Source organism: Numenius arquata, chromosome 7, assembly GCF_964106895.1.
Source record: "Numenius arquata chromosome 7, bNumArq3.hap1.1, whole genome shotgun sequence".
In the NCBI taxonomy this organism is placed as follows: domain Eukaryota; kingdom Metazoa; phylum Chordata; class Aves; order Charadriiformes; family Scolopacidae; genus Numenius; species Numenius arquata.
Genome location: NC_133582.1, coordinates 52361865 through 52386704, shown reverse-complemented (window position 1 = coordinate 52386704; position 24840 = coordinate 52361865). Strand labels below are relative to the sequence as shown.

The 24840-nt window shown below is 41.0% G+C and overlaps 2 protein-coding genes across 7 annotated transcripts in view; one reads left to right on the top strand and one right to left on the bottom strand.

The window, feature by feature from the left end:
• Positions 1-18575, top strand: part of TAX1BP1 (Tax1 binding protein 1) — a 60109-nt gene extending 41534 nt beyond the window's left edge. For all 6 annotated transcript variants that reach the window (XM_074150824.1, XM_074150821.1, XM_074150822.1 and 3 more), the window contains 5 exons: positions 977-1048; positions 6401-6575; positions 6890-7038; positions 16670-16755; positions 17440-18575. In XM_074150824.1, the coding sequence (XP_074006925.1) occupies positions 977-1048; positions 6401-6575; positions 6890-7038; positions 16670-16755; positions 17440-17641 (684 nt within the window). In that variant the 3' untranslated portion in view covers positions 17642-18575. The remainder of the gene's footprint in view (positions 1-976; positions 1049-6400; positions 6576-6889; positions 7039-16669; positions 16756-17439) is intronic.
• Positions 18576-22062: 3487 nt separating this feature from the next.
• Positions 22063-24840, bottom strand: part of JAZF1 (JAZF zinc finger 1) — a 192037-nt gene continuing 189259 nt past the window's right edge. The window contains exon 5 of the mRNA XM_074150941.1: positions 22063-22333. Coding sequence (XP_074007042.1) covers positions 22157-22333 — 177 coding nt within the window. The 3' untranslated portion in view covers positions 22063-22156. The remainder of the gene's footprint in view (positions 22334-24840) is intronic.

Sequence of the window (24840 nt, the reverse complement as noted above, 5' to 3'; positions counted from 1 at the left end):
TATAAATACATGACTCTTTCCAATTTAATTTTCTTAATTAGCAGTGATCGATTGCCATGCATAATTTAATGTAAAATAAGTTTGTTTTTAACCCCTCAACAACAGGAGTAATGAATTGAAAGCAAAGTTCCAAAATTGAAAGCATTTTGGCTGCAATTCAAAACTTGCTATCATTCAGGAGGGTGCACGTGGGGGAGAAAAAGTGAGGTTTTCTTCCCAGTCAGTAAACTTCTCTCTGTTGACCTGAACTAGAAGAGGGAATTTCAGAATTGAAAAAAAAAGATATGTAACTGTGCAGAGCATTGAGCTTCTATGCTAGAAAAACAAGTGGAGAGGCGGTCTACAAAGTAACCAGAATCGAAATAAAATAGCCCTTTGTACAGAAAGATTATTTAAATAATAATTTTGAAGCAAGAAGGAAGCATGGAAGAATAGTGTGATGTGCCAGTTGCATCTCCGCCCGGAGCACCCAACAGAGACACAAGGTAGATGTTCATGAAACAAATTTAGTGTCTTTGAGGCGAGAGGAGGTTTTGGTTCTCTCAGTTCTGTGCTGGGACATAAGAGCTGGAGAGGAGTGAATGAAATAAATCACTGAAATGGTTGCCAATGGATTCCTTCAGAAATAACGAGATAAGGCTTGCAAACCTGCAGCTGTTTCTGGGCATTGGGGTCCATCCTGCCTTTATTACTGACACCACTCCTGGTTTTTATGCTGGGATTGTATCATTCCACAACTGTTCTCTGAAAAGTGGCAAGGAAAGGCAGCTGATAAACTCGTGTTATTCAGTCGATAAACGTAATTGTTGGTTTTGATTTTGTAGTAGTACTAGATGTTGCATATAACTATGTTAGACGAAATAATTTCCATCTGAAAGATCAACTTAATCACTGAACTTCATGTTTTCCCAATATAACATGCAGGGAAATAGTTCCTGTTCACTAATACAGGAACCTTAAACTTCTTTTCATACAGGTTCAGCTGGCGGAAAAAGAGAGACGAATAAAGGAACTGGCGTCACAGTTGGAACTTTTCACCAGTGAGAAGGTATTGTCAGGATTCCTGTTAAAGTTTGTAAATTTAATGCTTGTGAGGTTCTTTGATTCAAGGAACTGCAATTTATTTTTAAGTGAGAATTTATTCTTTAAACATACTTTTTCCATATCTTTCCGTATTTATTTCTTTCTGCCCATATTTCTTTCCATCTTTTCTTTACTTTTCCATGTACTTTTAGATATTTTGGCAAAATTAATTAGCATTTTCAACTACAAATTCTATTATAATACTAATATATTTTTTTAAAAAATGTTCATTTTGGTATACTAACTCGCTAAAACTGACTCAACCTTTGAAAGTGTTGCTGTTTATTATTCTGTAATAGTGTTCTAGAGTATTTTCTACATAAAATCTAACCAAAATGTTACGGTGTCAAAAATTATTCTTTTGTTTCTGTCTAGAATGATATTCTGTCCAGGATCTAACATAATTATTTGTTTGCGGATAGGGATTACTCTGTAAATTAATGATCTGAGATTGCAGCTAGCTACACAGTTCACAGAACATAGGAATTCCTACCACCTTTTGTTCTATATTCCTTTCTCATCTCAGCAGCATCACTGTTTTTCTACAAGTTTTCAGTGGACTCCCAGCCTCCTTCCTGCTTTACTCTTATGTCTTAGTGAAGTACGTTCAGCTGTGTTGTGCTAGAGGCTGATACTACCTTAGTGCTGCTTGGCCAAATAGGAAGGATTATTATTGAGCTCCCACTGCAGCCTTTTAGCCCTTTGAGGGAGCATCAGTAACAAAACTTGGAGGAATTTCATTTCTTGCAGACAGACTCTCTCCCTGATACTTTCAGGAGTTACTGGCTGACAGGCAGCACAACTGGGAAACCTTATTCTCTTTGGAATCCTAGAATAAGACATGAATGGTACATACCTAGCTGGAAAGTTTATTTTTTCCATCAATGGTTGGGATTATTTTTGCTTTTATCCAGTGTTATCCCATAACTAGAGATTTAGACATTTCAACAGTATAATCGCCAGGTTTTTCATGATGTGTGCATACAACCAAATCCTTTTGACATCTGCAGTTCTCTTATTGACTGCTTGTAATAATAAGAGGAGCTTGACATGTGACAGTAGTGACTTCAGTAAAATACAACTGGAAGAATGTCTTTATCAGAGAAGAAAGATGCACAAACAGTACTCTGATTTTTAAATACGAGATAGCAAATGGACTGCTACTTTCAAGAGTTCATGGTCTAATCAAATTAATTACCATTACTGTTAAACCAGACATTCTGAAACATTAATGCTAATGTTCTAATGTTGGAAGTACCTCTAGGGTATTATATGACAATTAATCAAAGCTAGGTTTTACTGAAAAGTGAAATAATAAAATGTCTTTTATTACATTCAGCTAGTATTGCATGATGTTGTGGAAAAGTTAGGATTGTTCAGATTACTTAAATCCAGTATGAACAGATACTTAGTAAAAACAGGAATTTCCGTACTGATAAATTGAAATTAAACTAATTTCAAATTAAACTAGTTAAGTGTTTTGTAAAATTCTAGGTTCTCAGGTAGTTGGTATTTAGAAGATTTTTTTTTTTTACCAAAGATGTAATTTTTAATGGATTTCTCATATTTTTCTAATTCAAAAGAGCAAAATAAAAGTTGAGTTTTGATGTATCTAGTTTAGCTGGAGGGAGTAATTTTAAACACAGCACGTAAGGAGAACAACTGTAATAATAATGTATGGAGCTTGTAAAAGCTTGGAACTTTGTCTGCCAAATTTATAGATATTTACGGTACAAAGAAGAATCAAAGTGCTTTGCTAGGTTGGAACCAAGCTTTGAACGGTTAAGCACAGTATAGTAAACAGCTTTTCAATTTATACTCCATTATCGGTGTTTATTTGTAAATGTCAGCAAACATTCATACTAAAAATGTTCATTTGCTGTCTCTTCAAACCTATACAATTACTTGGTTTCTGTTTTATTTACATACTTCTATAGCCTTTTTTTTTTTTTACTTTTTTTAAAAATCATTCTCTACCCTAGCTATCCAACTTCTGGCTAAGGCTATTTTACAGCACCTTTTTACAGTCACTTTGATCTACGTTCTGTTTTAATCTTATGTGATTCTAAAATTAAAGTATTAATGCCACTGCCTCTCATTCTAAACTGCTTCCGTATTGCAGAAGAAATTGATTTTATAAAGGGAAATCTTAATTTCACTGATAATTAATTGTTCCTGCTTTGCATTGAGTAAAGATTAATTATTTAGATTTTACACAGTCACTAAAACTTTAAGATGTAATCCTAACCACTTAACCTTAACCATTTCAATCATATATGCAATTTAATCTATAAATCTAGAGTAACGCTTATATCTACAGGAGGATATTTTATTTGGAGGGTGGTTGGCAGAAATTGTGGTGTCCTGTATCAGAAGGTTTTTCTAAAAGAAAATACTCATTACTGTTTTTACAGTCAGTGCTCCAAAAAGATAACTTTCCGTAAGCTGCCTTGCTGTTTGTACATACTGCTTTTTTTCCTGTTTGAAAATTACTTTATGATGTTGCTGTTGGGAGTCCAATCCCTTTATGTCTGAAACCTGATAGTACGTGTAGAACAGTAAATGTATAATCTCCATCTTTTTTCATTTGAGTGGTGCTTTGTTTTCAGAGTAGTTCTTGGAACTTGATTTTTGCATTTTTGTATTCCAGAGTTTGGGCTGAAGTTTACTCATTTTCAAGAAAAATATACTGAGTTTTTCCTCTTTAGTAACTGAGACATTTTACTTCTCGTGCAGTTAAATTGGTAACTGAAGTCTTGGTTTTAAGTTTCAATTTAAAGCCTTTTCAGGGAAAGGCAAACTTCTATCTTTGAGGTTTTGTTAATTTTACATTAGCAAATATTAAACATGGGAAGGAAATGCTAACCAGAAGGAACAAAATGATTGGAAAGCATATCTGTCTTAACAATCTGTGGTTTTCAATTATTATTTTCATTTTTACATCTCGGAACTTTTGCTTGGTTCTGAATTGTAAATGGCATGTTCCTTCGGATATTCTTGCATACCTGCTCTCTCTCACTTTATCCATTTTATTAAATGGAAGGATGAGAAATACTTTTCTTTGGATGAATTACAGCTGATGCACTGGCCACACTTAAGTCACTTAGTAATTACTGTCTTATATATATTGGCGTAGAGTTTTAAGGGTTTATAAGTTATAAAAACCCTTTAGTAGTTTATAATAATTACTATCTCTATGGATTATATGCAAGAACCTAGAATTTTAAGTATATTATTTTCTGAAGAGTTTTGTTTGAGCTTTTCTGAAAGAATTAATTGTCTTTCTAATACAAATATTTAAACAACAGAATTAAATAAAGCAGGTCACTTAAGCCCTTCAAATTCAGCAATTTTATATTGTGGATGAAAACACTGAATTTTGGAGGTACACACATATAAACCCTTGCTAAACTTTAAGTATACATAGAGATAGTAGGTGACGATATAAAGAAGGAGGAGGATGAATTAGAACTTTGTTCATAAGTTCATAGAGGGCAAAGTATTTTTCATGAGAATTGTAATACAACTTGTAATACATGAGAATTGAAAATACAACTTCTCATGGATTTAAAATGTACTCATTTGTAATTAGGTGCAGTTTTGTTCCCTATGGTGCTTGTAGTATAAATATTTGAAATAAGTAACCTAGTCTGGGTTACCTTTGTGAAAAATAGCACTAATTTCTATTTGTTAATATAAATAGAAAATACTGATCTTGAGGTTTACATCCTAGAATCACTTGTCTGAATTTTATCAAAGATAGAGAATTAATCAATCTGTCTAGCAGTTAGTGCTATATACAAATATATATCCAGGGGCCTTTGCATAATTGCTAGTGCCCACTAAGAAGCTGACAACTTCATGTTATTGATGTAGAAACCACCACTTAACATATTGACCTGTCTTGTTACTTTATTCTTCTCTTGTTTTCCCCTCTCCATTTGATTTACATTTAGATTGTATTTTTTTATTAGAGTACAGTCTGTCTTTTTTGAATGCAAGAACAAAAGATTTCCAACTAGATCATCTGCTTTATAGTGCAGCTTGAAAGTGTTTTTGTATCTTCCTTCATTGAAAGCCTCAAACCACTTCTCAAGATTTTAGATAATACCATATATTAATTGAAAAAAGACCCCAAACATCCCTTTTTCTTCTTTCTGCTCACAAAATGGAGAAACATGCAAAAATTTCAGCTGTGTTAGCAGCAGCAGGGACAAGGCAGGTTTTGGCTATACCTGGTATAATGGGAATAGAAATATTTGGACATAATACTAACAACTAAAAAACCCCTAATAATTACAAGTAGAACATGATCACCAAGCAGAATCACAAACAGACAAAATGGTTTCAACTGGTGTAACATATTTCATCACCTATTTAAAAAATCGAACTGAGAACAAGGAAAAGTACTGGATCTTTGCCTCTATAGGTGTAGTTATAGTTGAATGTTTGATAGGATCTGTGCATTTGAAGAAAGTGATTGTCTTCCAGTTTTAAACACGGCTACATCTAACACACCTCCAAATAATGTACAGAGCTCAATGTGCAAGTAAGTGTAACTCTAAGGAGGTTGCACTGCAGAGAACACATGAAGACTGCTTCTAAATTCTGGTTTCTTTCCCCGTGTGTGTGTGCTCATGTGAAGGGCGTGGAGCAAAAGTTTGTTCTCCCATTCTTCATCTCCTACTGAAAGTGACAGCCTTGAGCTCATCTTAGCTAATGTTAAGTTACACTTCATGGAAGTCAATGGTCTGCTGTTTCATAGCAGAAAGGATCCAGTGCAGTGTACTTAATAGTTCTTAAAATATCTGCCACTCACAAATTCATAGGGCATTATGTCAATCATAACAATCATCAAAACACATACATATATGTACTTCACGTACTAAAATGGTACATTCTTGGATGGTATGGCATGATATGAAAGAAAAATTATTTTAATAGTAACTTTTAAAAACTTCTCTGCCTTTTTTTTTCTTGGTAATCCACCCATTCTTTACCTATTTAATTGATTTTACTTCATTGTAAAAAGGATGCAGATATTTCTTGAAAAACGGGGCGGTTCTGTTAATGTAATTTACATTAAGTGATGACAAAACAAGAGGAAAAAGAATTTCTTTAAAATATCATCTTTGTATTTTCGTTATTGACTGTTTTTGGTGTGTGTGGTATATTTGGCACTAGATCAAGATGAAAAGACAGTGGGAAGGTTAGCAGATGTATTTTTAAAATCAAATCTAAACATTTCATTAAAATTTCAAACTTTGCTAGGACTCGCTCCATAGGTTAATTACATTTTAAACTTTGCATTATTTAGGAACTTGGCAGGACACCAGGAAATCAAGCTGGAAGGATGATGGAAGGACAGATTTCACGACAGACATCACATTTTCGCAACCCGTATTCAGAGGAAAATGGACCAGTTCCTGCAGTGCCAAGTAGACTACCAGTACTGCAATATGGAAACCCTTATGCAATTCAGGAAAGAAGAGGTCAGTAAATTCCACGCCCTCTCCCCCCAGTATAACTTCTCTCTCACTATTTCAAAAGCAGCAGCTCATTTAATGCAGGTTAAACACCAACGATCTTTATACTGGTATAGAGTGCCTTTATGTTACTGATGAGAATCAATACAGTAAAGTTTTAAAGAAACACCTTATGAAAAATGTGATTTCTCTTCTACTATTGTATATTATCTAAACCGAAAATGTGTTTAAGTCTTGATTTTTAAATGTAAGGCACTGTATCTGTAATCTCAAAATACTAAGCCTACTGAACAAAGATGCTCTAATTAATTTTTCTTCAGATGGAGCAGATGGTGCTTTTAATCCTGATGAGATCCAAAGACCACCTGTTAGACCTTCCTTTTGGGAGCTCGAAGATGATGTAGTGTGTAGTCAGCCTTCACGCAATCTCAGTCGGCCTGACGGTTTAGAAGATCCTGAGGACAATAATGCAAGTTACCTTTTTTTATTATTTTCTTTCCTTGGTATGTTTGCTAATGAGTAATCAAGAGTTGCACACAGGTTTTCAGTATCTGATAGGCCTGTTTTATTGTTATGTAAATCCAGACTTAATTTGTCTTTTCCCTGAACGCTGTTTTAGGTGAATTTTGCTTGCTTTCAAGGAGAAAGCTCTGCACGTTAATTGATGATAATATAGTTGTTCCCCTGGTCTCCTGAGGTACTGACAGCTTGCTTTGGTATTAGGACAGTAGGATTTTAATATACTAAAGTGGAAAAAATCCAAGTAATCTCAACTCTTTCTGATTTTTCTCTCGTGTGGTAGAATGAGGGCTCAAAATGTAGCCAGGTCTTACTCATCTTTATAATTTAGTTCCTGTATCCAAATTATAACAGAATAAATATAAATTTAAAGGATCCCAATACCAATCTTTTCAATTAAGTGCTGAATGAAAATTTGTTTCATATTAGATACTTCATTCTAATGTATTAATCTTTTTTGTTCTTTTGCAAATCTGCATTTATCAATTTCCATTTTGATGTTTTTTTGCTGTTAGACGTCTATTTGGAAGAGTTGGTTGACTTATCTAGAGCTGATTAAACTGAAAGTGACAGATTCTCACTGATTTCTTTTTTTTAGGGCTTTTTATATTTTAAGTGGAAACTAGTTAGCTTTTCTTTTTGATACAGTTAACTTGCACGTTCTAGTATAAAAAATGGTTTTAGTAAATTGGCTTCTGTAATAAACTGGTCCGTATGTCTTCATTTGAAGAGGAACAGACTTATTATTCTTTCTTACTCGAAGTGCTCTTGCACCTTAAAAAATATTAAACAAGGAATACCTTTCTGCAAAGTATTGTGCTCTTTGCAAGTACAGTGGTATCATGACCTGTTTCTCATTTAGTCTAGTTTGCCACATTTAATTGCTATTAACCTTTGCAGAAACTGATCAGTGTTCAGACAGGCATGATTTTAGCCCTGGTGCTCAGCACCTATAATGGAGAAAAATGTATTTCTCCCTCCTACCTTTTGCCCCCGATGTCCATTTTTCTGAATAATTAGAGAAACTGTCAGAACTTTTGCAGCCTGTTTGAGATCCAGAATGTGAGCTTAATGCTGTTGCCCACCTTTACTTCACATTTTGCATATTTAATCTGATCATTCTTGACGTAGATATTACATATGACAAGCTCTTCTCTTCTTTAGTCGATCTGCTTCAGTTTAATTAGCAGGGTGTTCTTTCTGATCTATGTGCTTTGCCCTCTTGCAAACCCAAGAGAAACAGTGCTAGAGTCTTGTGCTCATTTGCTGACACAGCTTGGATTTTTGTAATGAGATAGAATGTAACAGGCTTAAATAAAGTTCAACTTGAGAAAAGGTGCCTTTAAATCAAATAATTTATACCTTTATTTTTTTACTTTCACATGAGATTCAGTTGCTTGCTCGTCCCAGAAATAGACTGTACGTCTAGTGTAGGTATTTGCATGGAAATGAGAAGTTGCAAGAATCTTTCTGGAGAGACTTGGTAATATGCCAAAGATAAAACAGTTCTAATGCAGTATTTAAAGAAATAACCAGGGAAAAGTCCAGATTTATGTAGGTAATTCATTATAAAACAGACCCTTTGGTTTGTGCAGAAGAAACGGCAAACGTAAAATGAAAATATGAAGAGATTACCATTTGTTGTATTGGTTTTTAAAATGAGCTGTTAAAGATGTCATTCTGTGCATTTTTAAACAAATAAGGAGTAGAGCCTTTTGTTGGAGGAGGATTCCCTCCCAGAAGAAAAGGTTCAGGAGTCTCACTGCTTTGTTTAAAATTTTACCGATGTACCGAATTATGTCTTCTTCCTCTCCACGTTTCTGTTACTACATGTTAAATTAGTTAAAGAACTCGAGGGTGTTGTATTCGCTTCCTCCGCTTCATGGCTGTTTTGGTGGTGGTTTACCTACGATGATGAACGTGTCTACGTTATTAACCTGAGATGAGAGATCTAGCCTGGATCTAGAATAGGTCAGCAAATTGTGAGGGGGTCTGGCAAGTCAGACTCGCCTGCTGTAGTTGCTGTTTACATTCCTGTGCAGCTGAATAACTTCGTAAACAATCGGAGGAAAAAACTTGAATGCTTTTCCCAGAAGTGTTTTCTGGACAGGGAATTAGGGAGAATTGCTTCAAACCTACAAACCACATCTCTGCACTGTTACTACCTTCACTTTTTCATTTCAAATGTTGAGTTACTCTGTTTCCAAGTGCAACATCTCTTACTTAGCACCAGGGAAAGAATCTAGAATTTGTCTTTGTGTGTGTGTTTATTTGCACGTTTCCACTCTTCATCGGACCATTCTGGCACATAAACAACTCGTACAGCGATATGTGCGCTGTGAATTGATCTAAGTGGAGCACCCATTTTCTGTGCATCTGTACTTGGCTGTTTGCTCAAAACAAAATTATCTTCCAGGTTGATCAGGTTTTTATTTTCCTGCCTTGCCCCCATTTTTATTTCTTTCTGGATATTGTTTTTGCTTTCCTCTGCTAACTTCAGCCATATTTGACGTGTGGTAGAGGTGTTAGATACTGACTTCCTACAGGCCTTTTTGGCAATTGCTTGGGAGGAGAGAGAGACCTTAATAAATTCTTGTTCTAACAAGCAGCTGACAGGGGCCTGATCAGCCTGAATATGGCTGCAAACTGGTCACTGATCCAACTAAGCAAGAAGAGAACGTGAGACGATGTGGGGGGAGAAGTGTTAGGGGGAACGCAAGAAAAATCCAGAGAAAGTCAGGAAGTCTTAGTGTACTCTTTTTTTCATGGTTAAACTTGGTTCTTCTACTTGAACTGAAGTTACCCTCTTTAGTGAAATATCTTGGACCTGTCCAAATTGATGCAAAACTTCTGTACAGGAGTCTCAATGTGTCTCATTTTTTTAAAAGTCTTTGTGAGGTGTTTTTGTGTGCTACTTGTTTTGTTTGTTTTTTAATGCAAACTTTTTCTTCATCAGCCTTGTAGCAGACTTGTTTGAGGTGCAGAGTTTACTTTTGCCTGAAGGAATCTTGTGTTCCTGAGTAACGATCCGCATATATGCTTTTTGTCTTGTACTGAATAAGATCTAACCCATGGTACCTTGTCTGCGATGCATCAAAAAGATCATGTTTCTATTCTGTGTCATTAGAATTGTAAATTGTTTACCATTATGGATCAACCATAGTTTTGTGCATCAACAGCAAGGTGGTTCTCCATTTCCCTTCCCAATGAAGAAGAGCTGTCAGCCTGTTGAGCTGATGTGGCTGCCATCCTTTGTACTTCTGAGCCATACAGCGCTTAAAAAGCCCAGTGAGACAGCCTTGGTTGGTCTTCCTCCCTATCCCAAGGACGAAATATGAATCTTTCCATTCTATTAATAGATTAGAGGTACGGCACAAGGTAGTAACCAGCCTTTTGGTTGGCGATGGGGAAGAAGGGTGCCAGCTTGGTCTCTTCTGTGCGCTTTCCTTTCTGCTTGTCAATGGAGACGTTTTTGTTGCTGCCCATTACCTTGACCAGCAGTATAAGATCAGGTGACGGTGACGCTCCTGCTATGTTGAAACTTAAGGCTGCCTTTACTGTCTTCAGTTACTCTAAGTTGTAGACCAAGTAAGGATACATCTGCAAATGCATGAGAATTTTTGTTTAATGTTGCTATTGTGTTCTGATTTTGTTTCTCATAAAACTTTGTTCCTTGGGAATGGGCGCTTCCAGGTAGCTGGTGACATAAAAACCCATTAGTTTTGTATGACTCCAGGACATCCCGGAATTCTTCATAGCTTTGGCTTTTGGAACTCTTAGGCTGATTGAACCATGATTTCTGAGAAGGATAAGCAGGTCTGTGTTAATTGTGCCAGATGAGCACGCACACAGTGGGTGATTTTGTGTAGAACAGTTGACTTGCCACAAGTTCCTGCCGTCATCTACTCAGCACTAACTTTCCATTTGCTCATTCTCCCATAATTGACCAAAATGTAATCATTGGGAGCAAATAATTTCTAGAAGCAGGTATGTATGGGAGAGAACCATAAACAAAGCTTATATATGTATTTAATACTGAAGTGTGAGTTTTAGAAAAGTAGTCCTGATTACAGTTGGCAGTAAGCCCAGAGTAACTATCCTGAGACTCTTAAACAATGTTGATAGTCCCAGTAAATTTGTGGGGGGTGGGGGGTGTAACTTTTGGCAACTGACAACCGGGTCAGGAGATTTTTTGAGATGAATCCAAAATGGCCTTTCTTCTAGTAAAAAAACCCACAACAACCCCAAAACACTACACTTTTATTACCCTGATCTTACCCTGGCAACCATAACCTGGGTAGACATAAAAGGAGCAGCTGGTAGCCAGGTACCCCCGGGGAGACCAGGCTGCTTGCCCAGAGGTAGAGACCTAAAAGTATTTGTTTGATTTCCCTCCAGTGGCAGAGCTGAATCACAGGAAGATGGTATATATGCTCTTCTTTCCATTTTACCTGCGCTATACATTAGTCGTGTGGCTCTTCATTTATTTTTTTTAAAGCTTAAGATGGGTATCACTTCGCTTACTCTTGCGTGTTAAAGTGATCTGTAGGAATCAGAGACGGGGGTTGTTCCAAGTCTGTGGGTTTTGTACAGTGCAGCACGGCTTTGTTTCTAATTCCTGTTTGGTAGTCTTGGAACTGATTACTATTGTAATCAAGAAAGCAGTACTGGAGACAAAATTGGTTTGTTTTGTTAAAACTAGGTGAGTTACGCTTATTTCTGACAGTTAATACCTGGCTTTCCCTTCTTCCACTTCTAGTGGCAAACCCCTTCTCTTTTACTGTGCTTTATTGTGTAATACTATATGTATTCTGGAATCATATAATCTGTGGAACTCATTGTGGCAATTTGAGAGAGTCAGAGTCCAGTGATAATAATTAAGTCATGACGTTAAAGGCATCTTTTATAATTCCTGAACTTAATTATCCAAACTCCTGAATTCCAAAGGCCAGGCACTTGTTACGCTGCATAACCACGGTGCCAGCCTCTGGGTACATGATACCAGACTCTTCGTAAGGACCTGAGGCCACGTATCAACTGTGTTACATCCCTGCAAGGCTCTGTCAAGGTCTTGGGCTAAGTACGTGCAGCCATGTCCCTTGTCACCGGTCTGCAGCGCGAGAGCTGGCTGTGGGTCTGCGTGAAGGGCAAATTAAACTGTCTCTCTCTCAATACACGGAATATGGGCTCCCATCCAAATAACTTGGGACTTGGGTGACTCGACCATGGCGTCTTGAGAGGAAGCTGATGCCTGTGCTTAAAATACAGCCTGGGCCGAGCCATTGAGGCCTGGCCTCCCTGCAGTTACAGTCAAACTCCTTCTGTAAGGCCGAGTCAGCCAGCCTTCTGCTCTCGGCTTTGAGGACTTCAGGGGGTGGTTTGTTCTACCATGGGAGTGTGGCCAGTTTCCAAATACCAGGTTGAAATTCCGATGTAACATCACCGGTTATACAAGCTGGGAGAAACTGGGCGCTAAGCGGTTGTGAACCAAAATGAGTAGGATCTGTCCTCCCTTCCTATAGTTCCCTGTTCTATACAGGGTGGACTTAAGGAGCTTTGTCCATCTGAACTGACAGAACTGGGTGGCTGTTGGAGTCCAGTCCCATGGGATACTTTCTGTGTTTTCCAGAAGTTCCAAGTTAGCCCAGGGCAGTGCATGAGAATTTTTAGTTATTGGTTGATTTGTTTATTGTTTAGTGCAACTTCAGTGCAACTCTCAGTCTAAGATGAAGTTCTCATCGTTACTGTTTACTGTATAATTAAAGAATGGTCAATCTCTGTAATATACACTTTGTGTTATGCTCAACATAGATCTGTGTTCTTGTTTGCCTTAAGCATAACAAGGTTAAGAGTTAATCTTTCTTTTATATACTTGGCCAAGAGCAGAAGTACACTGAAGAGACAGACTTTCCATGTCTTAACAGCGTAATATCAATACGTCCCCAGCGTTGCCGTTCCTGGATGGTGCACAGGTCAGAAGCTACTATCAGGAGCACACAGCAGGATTTCTACAGTTAATTGAACTGGGTCATGAGAAAACATTGTTTGGCATGTCGCAGATGGCACCAAGTTAAGCAGGAGTGTTGATTCCCAGGAGGATAGGGAAGCTCTACAGAGAGACTTAGATTGGATCATTGGGCCAAAATCAATGGTATGAGTTTCAACAAGGGCAAGTGCCAGGTTCTGCACTTGGGCCACAATAACCCCAAGCAGCGCTACAGGCTTGGGGAAATGTGGCTGGAAAACTGCCTGGAAGAAAGAGATGTGGGGGTTCTAATTGACAAGCGGCTGAATATGAGCCGGCAGTGTGCCCAGGTGGCCAAGAAAGCCAAGGGCATCCTGGCTTGTATTAGAAATAGCGTGACCAGCAGAAGTAGGGAGGTGATTGTGCCCCTGTACTCAGCACTGGTGAGGCCACACCTCGAGTATTGTGTCCAGTTTTGGGCACCTCAATACAAGAGAGATATCGAGGTGCTGGAGCGAGTGCAGAGGAGGGCAACGAAGCTGGGGAAGGGCCTGGAAAACAAATCATATGAAGAGCAGTTGAGGGAGCTGGGACTGTTTAGTCTGAGGAAGAGGAGGCTGAGGGGAGACCTCATCACTCTCTAAAACTACTTGAAAGGACACTGTAGAGAGGTTGGTGCTGGTCTCTTCGCACAGGTAATTAATGACAGAACGAGAGGGAATGGCTTCACGCTCCAACAGGGTAGGTTTAGACTGAACATTAGGAAAGAATTTTTCACAGAAAGAGTGGTCGGGCATTGGAATAGGCTGCCCAGGGAGGGGGTTGAGTCACCATCCCTGGATGTGTTTAAGAGCCGTTTAGATGTGGTGTTGGGGGATATGGTATAGGGGAGAACTTTGTAGAGTAGGGTAGATGGTTGGACTCGATGATCCCAAGGGTCTCTTCCAACCTAGACGATTCTATGATTCTATGATTCTATGTCCTAAGGATAAAGCTACTTTGACATCAGAAAAAGCTGCTTTTTTTTTTTTTTTTTCCAAACTGCTAATAACTTGCACTTTCCTTTTGTTGAAGCGAGAGCCTACAGGGCAGGGAAGCAGGATAGTGCCTGTGTGCCCATGTAGAGGAAAGCATCCTACTCCAATCAGTTTGTCAAAAAGGAATGAGGAAGCGTGTTACCTTTGTACGTGGCAGGGTGTCACAACTTGCCAGAACCTGAGAGGAAGGACAAAAGATGGAAACAGTTTTGTCTTGCCAAGTAACGAGCAGTAACCTAAATGTGAGGGGTTTTTAATAAAAAAAATAGGAGGGGGAAGGGGGGGCAAAATACTGAACAAATAACTAAAATAACTAGAGTAAATAATGTGGAAAATCCACCCAAAACAAACTAAAAAAAAAAGGCCACCAGATGTATTAACCTATTAAAGCTTTATATAAGGTGGGCAGGCAGTGCTGATTTTTTTAAAATAATTTTTTTAAGCGGCAAACCTTCATATAAACCGTTTGCATTTTGTTGATTTTAATTAAAATCTTTAGTTTCCCCCTGGACTGTGGTGGCAGAGCAGAAATCTGCACGTGGGGAAGCTGATGCCCACGCAGTTTGCTTCTGCTGACCCAGCTCGGAGTCCCGGGTGGAGGGCGGTGGTAACATCACTTCTACGTGAATAAGGCGTTACGAACACATTTCATTTGCCGCTCGGTACGTTTTAACCTTTGTGTAGCACGTGCAAAAAGACCCAGAGGTTTCCTTTTCTGATAAGGAACTAACGTTTCTGTGGGATTCCAACATTTGCATGGAAGATGGATAACTTCAGGAAGGCTGAGTTCTGTGGCAGTTGGGCATTGAGCTTAGCGCTTGCTCTCGGGTCTGGGTAAAGAGCTTTCCTAAAAGCTGGGTTTTGTTGAATGTGTTAATAATTTTGAATGGGAAAAGACCCAGCTCTGTCTCGTTACCCACGCAACTTTGGTTAATGCCCGTATATACCAAATTCATCTTTGGTATATAGCCTTCATTTGCTATTAGCCTTCATAAATCCCAAGTCTTTATTCAACTATAATTAATAACCCTTAATATATTGAATAATTAGTCATTGGGTCTGCTCATCTGTCCTGAACAAAGCCTGCTTCAGGAATTTGAGGCTGGAAGAGCCCTTTCACCAGAGAACTATCTCGTCCGCCTTGTCGTTTGTAACCAAGAATTAACAAGTGCTGTGACAAAAATGCCCAGTGCTCAAAAAGTAACTGAGTGACAAACAGCAAAGAATTCTAAGAAATTTTTTTTCTAAAAGATTTAAATATTAATCAGGCCTGTGTTTGGAGCAGAACTCTTTTTTTTTAAGGAAGATGCACGTTCATTTTCCCAGCTAAATCCTGGTCTGGCAGAGTCTGGTATTAAGCAGATTTGTCACGGTTTTGGCACTGTAGAAGCTGTGCCGTCGTAGCGCAAGAGTACTTTAAATAGTTTTTTCTTCTTTAATACGTACATCCTACCCCTTTTGTGACAACAGGAACAAATAATATTTTAAAACTCGGGTGCCCTTTTTACTGCAGGTGCAAAGCCAGGGAGTCAGCCAGGAAAAGGTGGCTGTAGCTGGGGTCTGTCCCAGCCGGCCCCGCTGGCTGCTTCCTGGGGCTCTTAAATGGCTGAGAGTAAACAGCTGTTGTCAGGAGAAGAAAAATATTGAGGGAATCTTGCCATCCTGCCGTTTCCCTTAACTCTTCGTAAGGACAGAGTATGTGAACCTAAACATGAGATAGCCATTACGTATATTCCAACCTCCCTTTACAAACCCTATAGCACGTATGTGTTATATATGGTCCCTTGCACATCTGGTTTTGAAGATCTGCTTGATAATTCATAGTTCTTGCATGTAAGGCGTCTTTGAGATGAAAAAGAAAATGAACTGGGAGCTGGAATTTCAAAAGTCTTGCTGAATTTACCTTTATTCCCACCTTCAAATGAGTAGGTTTTGTGCTGCGTTGTCTAATAGGGAAACAGAGCCCAGGTGCTGAGCGACGATCAGCCTCGTACTGCATAAAGAACAGGCTTACAAACACGGTTCTGGCTTTCTTCCCGCTTTCTTATTTCCCTTTTGTGCCATTTCCCCCCCCCCCGCCGGTTGCGTTTGCTTACATCCCTGTGCTTATTTAAATCTTCATTCGTAATAAAGTCATCACAGAATAAAAAACTACCCCCCAAGCCCTGCAGAACAGCTGAGTTGACGTTCTCTTGTCTAGAATTTACTCTGAGTTTGGGCTGGGGGTGCAATGCCGTTGGGGTGGGTAGCGCGATGCCCCGCCTCGGGTTTAACACGGGGTTTTTCTGTTCCCACCCCTCCCCGGGCACCAGCGGAGAGGTGACCCAGCCCGGCGCAGGGCTCTGCTCCGGGGACGCGCTGGAAGGGCAGGGCAGCCTCTGGTCAGCTTTTCACATCCATTGTCTCCCTTTTGCATGCTCCAGTAAAGCTTACGCTGCAGAGATTGTAAAACAAAAGGTAAATTTCATCCATGTTTATGTTCCATAACAAAAACCGATTTGGAGGGGAAAGAAAAAAGCTGTTTCTAGTGGATATTATTTAAAATATTTCCTTTTTTTTTTTTTTTTTTTCTTAAATAGGATGATGACAACACTGTACCTTCTGCTCCTGATCCTCCAAGTCTTCTCTTGCATGAACGTGGGACCGGGTTCTGCTTTGATTCCAGGTAAATGTTATCTTTTACTGGTCTTTTAACGGCGTGGATGGTTTCTATAGAACCGCACGTTTTTTACTTTGGGGTGGGGAGAGGACATGAAAAACTATTGAGCGTTTGCAATGAACGTTTGGTTTACAATTGACTGTCAGAGAATGCGCTGTGAGACCGGGAAGGCTGTTTGTCTTCTACCATACTTTGACGGAACGGGAACAATTTCTCCAGTAAATAAATGAGTAACTTTTGGTTTCCGCCCCCCCCTCTCTCTCCAACCTAATTGTGAACCAAGTGTAGAGCTTTTATAAAGTGTTATGTTTGCTCAGAGCGAGCATTTATGAGCAGGGAGAGTGGTTTCCCATGAAACTGCTCGGCCATTAAGAGGTTCAATAGATTTGTATTCAGTGGTAGCTGGAATTATGTCAAAATTATGTAGCTTTTAAAATGCCAGGTTATTTTGGAATTCCTCTGTAAAACGACTTTAACCGTATTGAGCGCTTTCAGCAGAGACGTTCCAATTCAATGTACGCCACTCGCTCGGATACAAAATCTGCTCAAATTTGAGTTTGTAGTAAAGCTCTTCACATGGGTGGGAACAGGATCCTGCTTTTTATATTTTCTTTGGCAATAACAGATCGGGTAACTCGGTAACAGATTAAATAACTCCTTCCTTTCCTTTCTCTCCACCTCCTCGTGCAGTTTTGACGTGCACAAGAAGTGCCCTCTCTGCGACGTGATGTTTCCACCCAACTATGACCAGAGCAAGTTTGAGGAACACGTGGAGAGTCACTGGAAGGTGTGTCCCATGTGCAGCGAGCAGTTCCCGCCCGACTACGACCAGCAGGGCTTCGAGAGGCACGTTCAGACGCACTTTGATCAGAACGTATTAAATTTCGATTAAATCCTTTGTTTTGCCGCGTAGCTTAAAACCCACCACTCTCAGTCCACCTACGGAACCAAAACAGCGCAGCTTTTCCGTAGCACTGCAAAACCTTTGATTAAAAGCTAATTTAACTCTTAATGGGAGCCGTGGTAAATCGTGGCTGTAAGCTGCTGTTGGGTTCTCATCTTCTCTCTCTGCCTAACATCGTACTAAAAGAAACCCCACGACACCCCCCCCCCTTGTTGTGTAAGTAGCTATTTATTCCCTGACGTAGCGGAATTTGTAAGGACACAGGAATGACTTTGGCCTCAGAAAAAAAATGAGACCAGCTTCATGATGCTCTTCTGCTGCATAAAACCTGTGGTTTCTCTCGGCCGTGATAACCGAGGTGCGAGTACAAATGGGAGAAACGGCTGTTTCTCCTGGCAAATTTGTGTAGTTTTTCTTTGAGTAACAGGTAAATCGGCAAGTGACGTTACTTACCCTACGAAAATATAGTTTTCTAGTCCATTTCTGAACCGTAGCTGCACGTGCCGTGAGATTACACGCTTGCAACAAAGGTAATGGCAAATACTTCATTTTTACACATGGAACGTTTGCCTTAAGGGATAATGGTAAATTGAGGACGTTATCCCTTAAGGCGGTATTTTTGAGTTGAAAGACACTGCTGTGCTTAAATGCCTAAAAGTAATCGTTTAAAAACTCATCGCTATTACGTTGCAATCGCATTCGGTAGGAGATAGCCTTCTGTTCTCTCAACAGTGAATCGTGTTCCTTTTGGCTTTAGGGCTTTTAAAACCTTCTGCGTTTTAACTTTATGTATTTCTTTCCAGTAAGTAAAACCATGTGTGTATATCTAAACATTTTATATTTACTTTAACTGTATTAAGTAAATTTGCTTTCCACTTGTTGTACAGTAGCCTTGTTACATTAAAAGCAAAATTATTCCTGGAGTCAGTGGTCCTTTTTTCCTGCCGCTCCTTTTGAAACGAGCGAGTTCAGGCTGAGAGTAAAGGACGTTTCAGCTCTGTCCGAGAGAGACCGTCTCTCGCGGCTCTGGCTGCTCTTGGTTTGAGAGAGACTCGGGGATAAAGGTTCTGAGGAGCGTCTGCCGCCGGCAGCTCTCCTGGGACCGCGTGCAGTGTCCTGGTCGGGGCAGGGGTTATGAAACCCGGGTGACACGGGTAACTCGCAGTGTCCTGGGCAGCAGCTGCTCCGTTGGGTCTCTCCTCTCCAGTTTAACTCTTTTGGAGCTTCACGCTGGTTCCTGGAGGCGCTGAGAGTATTTTGTCAATTTTCTTTCTTAGCGTAACTCAGCAGCACGGGGAAACCGCGCGTAAGGACGGGCTCTAAACCCCAAATATTCCAAGCGATCATAGTATTAAAACTCGTGCGGCCTCAGCGGTTGGTGTCGCACACGGGCGGGACGACCCTGGGACCTGGTGGTGCTGAAGCAGAGGCTTCTCTGGGGGGGGTTGTGGGTGTCGGGGGGGGGGGGGGTGTGTTTGTGTGTACGGGACCCCATACCCTACAAGGGGCTCGCGCAGCATCGAGCCCTGCTGTGATGCTGCAAGGAAAGAGCCTGTGAAACCTGAAGGCCTTTGGACTGATTACATCAAAACAATCCTTTTTTTCCCCCTCTTTTTTTTCTCCAGGCTGTAGCATTCCATGATTTTGTGCATTAATGGTGTCGTCCTTAATTGCTTCAGGTGTTTATTGAATACAGGTTGATGATACCAAAGTGAAATACACAAATTTTGAGTCCAGCGAAGGGCAACAAAGATGATTAAGATGATTAAGGGACTGGAGCATCTCCCTTATGAAGAAAGGCTGAGAGAGCCGGGACTCTTTAGCCTGGAGAAGAGAAGGCTGAGGGGAGACCTTATTAACGCCTATAAGTATCTCAAGGGTGGGTTGAAGGAGGAGGGAGCCAGACTCTTTTCAGTGGTTCCCAGTGACAGGACGAGGGGCAACGGGCACAAGCTGGAACACAGGAGGTTCCACTCGAATATGAGAAAGAATTTCTTCACGGTGAGGGTGCCAGAGCCCTGGAACAGGCTGCCCAGAGAGGGTGTGGAGTCCCCTTCTTTGGAGATTTTCAAGACCCGCCTGGATGCAGCCCTGAGTAGCATTCTCTAAGCAATCCTGCTGCAGCAGGGGAGTTGGACTAGATGATCTATACGGTCCCTTCCAACTCTAAAGAAATTCAGTGAAATTCAGTGAAATAAAAGACTGTCATCTACAGCCCAAGGACTGAACTCTTCAAGTCAGTAACAAGCAAAAGAAGAGTCTTTTTAGTCAGAGGCAGTTTATTTTAAATGTGATTTGATTTACATTTATAAGCAGCTTTCTTGACAGGAATTCTTTAAGTTGCCTTCAGTTCTAAAACAAACCTCTGTCACTTCCAAACTTAAAGTACTTTGTCCCCAACAAAACATATGAAAATATAATTTAAAGCACACTTTTCACAGACACAGTACAATACATTCACTATACACAGTATAACAAAATAGTCCCATCTTTACCTGTGTAATAATACTGTCACAATGGATAGGTAAATAGAAACTGGAATTTCATTTTTCTTTTTTTTTTATAGTCGAAAGGAATTTACATGCAACAATGACGTTTTACGACTGTTGAGCTGTTGAACGAACTTACCCAGCCTGGAGTTTTCTTGCACAAGGAGCAGAGCCAAAAACCTGTTTTGTTGGCCAGATTTGTCGCCAAAACTGCGGAAGGTGGGAAGCGGCCGCCGGGGGCCTGGGCTGCACCGGGAACTTGTGTCCACATCATCCCTCAAACCCGGCCGACGGCGCTGTCGCCACCGCCCCGGGATGGGAAAAAGCCATGTTTTTCCTTCAAAAGGCTCATTCATTAGGATGATTCTTTAAGTGTTTTAACGAGACTTTCACTCTGCTGGAGAATAGGTAATTGTCATCCTTACAAAGTTTTCCTTTAAAGCTTTTGGGGAAAAACAAAAATAAAACAAAAAAAATAGAGGGAAAGCTCATTCCTCCTCTCTCCGAGCTTTCTTTTGCACTTAAAAGAGCAGGAAGTAAGCGAAGGCGATGCCTGTGTTTAACACAGCGGGTTCCTCCCCGGCCCTGGTGCTGTAAGAAGTGTCTCGGGGCGGGGGGAGCCCACCCGCGCCCCCCAGTAGCACTTGTGAGAGAGGGATGCTGAAGGCAGGGCGAGGAGCCACTGGGGCGCCCTCGGGTACGGGCCGGGCAGGAACCGCTCTCACCTCGGCTTCTGTTTTAAGTCAGTCTCTGACCCACCTGCTGCAAGAAGCACTTAAATCGTCAATAAGGCTCATATGTCATATTTTCAGCAAAATGAACTGTAAAGCTAAACGGACGCTTCCACACGGAACGTGGTGACCTACGATGAGAAGCAAAAACTGCACAAAGGAAAAATCTCCAAACAGGCTGGAGATGAGGGAGCGGCGTTAGAAACTCCCTCCGCACAAATAATGGACCTCCTTAAACCACGCGCAGAACTTTCAATTTTTATTTGCAACCACAGGCACGTGCCCGTACAGTAGTTGCAAGAATTGGCAACACATAAAACATTAAATCTGTTGGCAATAGAGAACTACAAAGTGCTTTAAAACTTCATCCGAGATGAAGGTAATCGTTTCTCACACACACATAAATTTGCACTTAAGTATTTTTCCAAGTGTCTTTTCTGACAGATAGTTCAGGGGGAAATATTTAGTTGGACTGGGAGATTGGTCCGCAAAAGTTTGATGGGCGTGAACAGAACATGACATCTTGTACAAAAAGAAACAAAAAAAAAGTAGTAATTTCTAACACTAAGGTGATCGGTGACTAGCTCGAATGGCAAGATTTTCAGCATTTCAAGAGGGAAAAAAAAAAAAGATTTGCAAGATAATATAAAATACAGCAAGCACACCTTTTATGTATGTTATTTAAGTATGAAAATATTTTTAGCATATTATGTTAAACATTCTTTCTTATTTATATTTCCGTTACCTACACGACTTGCTACTCCGCTGCTAACTCCGTCCCGTAAGGCATGTTCACTCGCGTCTGAGGAGGGTGGTCTCCGTTTGGTTTCGCGCACACACGGACAGATGCATTGAAAAGCCTTCGTCACATTACAATCGTGAAAGGATGCCAGTGCCGAGCTCTCCTCCCTCCCTCCCTCCCTCCCTCCTGGGCGACACTTCAGTACAACTAAATATGCAACTTCCCCTCCCTCCCCGCCCGCCCCCAAATATTTCTTTTTCGTTTGTTTTTTGGAGAAAAATGTTCTGAAGAACCTATAGCTTTTATAGCACCTTATCTCAAAGTAATGAAAATGGGTATGAGGATTACATGTGCAAATGTACAAAATCATTAACTCTACAAAGATACATCATTCCAAAATTACAGAAAATTTTAAAGCATGCATTTAATTTTTTTTTTTTTGTTTTTAAAGGGTTGCTGAATGCTTCCCCTGAAAAAGGTGGCTGTTCTCAAAATCAGCAACTGCTGGTGAGGATTTCTTGGCACGTTTGTGACCAGCACGTTATTGCTGCATCTTCCTGATAATCTCAGCAGAGACGGGGGGGTGGAAGTTGATTGTGTGGTGCCGCAGGCCCTGAGCTGTCTTGTAACTCTTCCCGCAGCGACACTTGAAGGGTTTGCGTACGCGGATTTGCGTTCTGTGGCCGTTCTTGGCGTGGTACTTTATACCGTTCACATTCTGGGAGAGAGAGAGAGAGCACAGGGTTAGCGGTCGAGTGGTCTGAGAACGCCTCGGCTTCCAGGTAAAAAAGGAAAATTGATGAGCGTTACGGGCAAAATCACACAAATTGCTGGAACTCCCGCGAGGTGTTGGGCGCGTGTTGGGCTTTCAAGACAGGAGGTGGGACAAGGAGAAGAATCGGTGCGGTTCTGATGTATGAAACTTACCGACTTTGAGGTAATCCCGCTTTTTATCTCGCAACACATGGCACTTCCCAAAAACCGCCATTTAATGGGCTCACACATGGATGTTCTTTGCTTCCTGACATTTTTTCAGATAGCACTGACAAATTCTATGCAGAGGTTCATTTCCGAGCAAACAAAGAATTGGCACGAGGACTCAAATCACACTTCTTCAAAAAGCCGAAGCTCCCCCCATGGTGTGTCGGTTCCGTTTTGTGTCATTGTTTCTAGATATGTCTTTAGGCACCAGCAGATTCTGATAGTTTACACATTGTCTCCAAAGAATTAACTGCAGGGAACGCTCAACTCAAAGAGTTACACAGGGCACTGAGAAAATAATCCAGAGAAGCCATCTTCAAAATAGCTATTGTTTGGGGACATTCTACAGTTCTCTAAAAGTAGAGAACTCTCTGCCCCAGTTTGGAGAGAAAGAGCAAAAGGCAGCCCCAGCACGCGCCGTTACACTGGCACGGTCCGGAAACCAGCAACGCTTTTGGTAGATGAATCAAGACCCTTTACTAAACGTTTATCAAAGTCCTACCCCTGTCCCCCTTTTCACATATTTCTGGCAAAAATGGAAGAAGCTGTTGTGGTCTCAACAGCGGCTGTGACTGCTTCACGTAGGATTCATCTTACTGGAGTCTCTCTTACCTGCCTCCTCTAAGAGAGCTTGGATTTGGGGATAAATAAGGAAGGGCAAACTCTCATTAGAGCTTCTCCTGGGAAGAAATCAAGACGCCGAGACAATTTGTGACTAAAAGATACAGCTTCCAGTCTGCACTATGCGCTCTCTGAAGTTTCCAGATACTCATCTCCGAGTTTTTTTTTAAAAATATTTTAATACTTTTAAGCTAAAATCAATTAACAGCCTGGATATGAATTAACTCACTAAATTAAGTTTTAGGGATTCTGTCTTTGCTGAACCACTGCCTGGTGTTACACATAATAAAAAGTCCCCTTGGCCCTGATGTTCTGTTTTATCGAGGTGCAGCTTCCAGTAAGTGGAAGCTCCAGCTTGGAACTCACAGCAATTAGACAAGTTCAACAATTTGTTTAAAAAAACTAAAGAAAAAAAAATAGCCGTCATAGACAGACCAGATCTACGACTCCCAAAACTCCAGAAGGCTCTATACACACCAGAGAGCAGACCCCCCCGACGACGCTTCCCGTTCTCCCCTCCCTCCTCATCCAAATTATTCTGGGTCAGAATCTCAGGCGTTACATCCCACTCCTGAGAGGGACAGTCCCCTGCGTGCTGCCCCCACTGCCCTGCTCCACCCACCGCTCACCACAGCAGGCAAAAGAAGTGTAAGGAACTTGCAGCTCCCACCAGGGAGGCAGGGAGGAGCATAACTGCAGAAGAAACCACCCGACCTCACAGCCAGCCACGGTGCTCTCATCGTAGAATCACAGACTGGTTACAGTTGGAAGGGACCTTAAAGATCATCGAGTTCCAACCCCCCTGCCCTGGGCAGGGACACCTCCACTAGAGCAGGTGGCTCAAAGCCCCATCCAGCCTGGCCTTAAACACTTCCAGGGGTGGGGCATCCACAGCTTCTCTGGGCAACCTGTTCCAGTGTCTCACCACCCTCACAGTAAAGAATTTCCTCCTAATATCTAACCTAAATCTCCCCTCGTCCAATTTAAAACCATTACCCCTTGTCCTGTCACTACACTTACAACCTAAAATGCTGGTCTGTATTTATGCCACATTATCTGTGCCACGGCAACGATGTATTTTTAATCTTTAGGCAAAAACAGTTCTCTGGTTTCAATCATAAAGCTGAGCGTGGTACCGTTCTCGTCAGAACTCGCAATGCCCGGGGTAGCCTGGGACGCGGAGGTGGCGTTTCAGGGCAGCCCAGGCGTCTGGAGAGGCTGATCTGTAGGAAATCCTTTAGAAAGAAAAACTCAGCCTAAAATATCCACCCTGGAAAAAGGGTACGGTGCAAGACTGCAAGCAACTGCTCTGCCCAAAAATTCAGGCTTGTCTCCTCTAGAGCATCCAGGCACTGAATCCTCAACTTGAAGTTGCAAACCCAGCCCCCAAATCGTCCTTTACATCCTTAAATATCCCGGCCAGCTCCGGCACAGCTATCAGCTGGGATGTGGGAGAGGAGAGCCCTCAGTCTCAACCCAAAGCAGACACACAAACACAAGCCTTTAGGGCAGGTTGCTCCTGGATGAGGAACGTTCAGAGGAGGCAGAATGCTCTGCCACCAAGACAGACAAAAGTCCATCAGAGCTACAAACCGTCCTCAAAAGCAGGCAAGTGAATTCCCT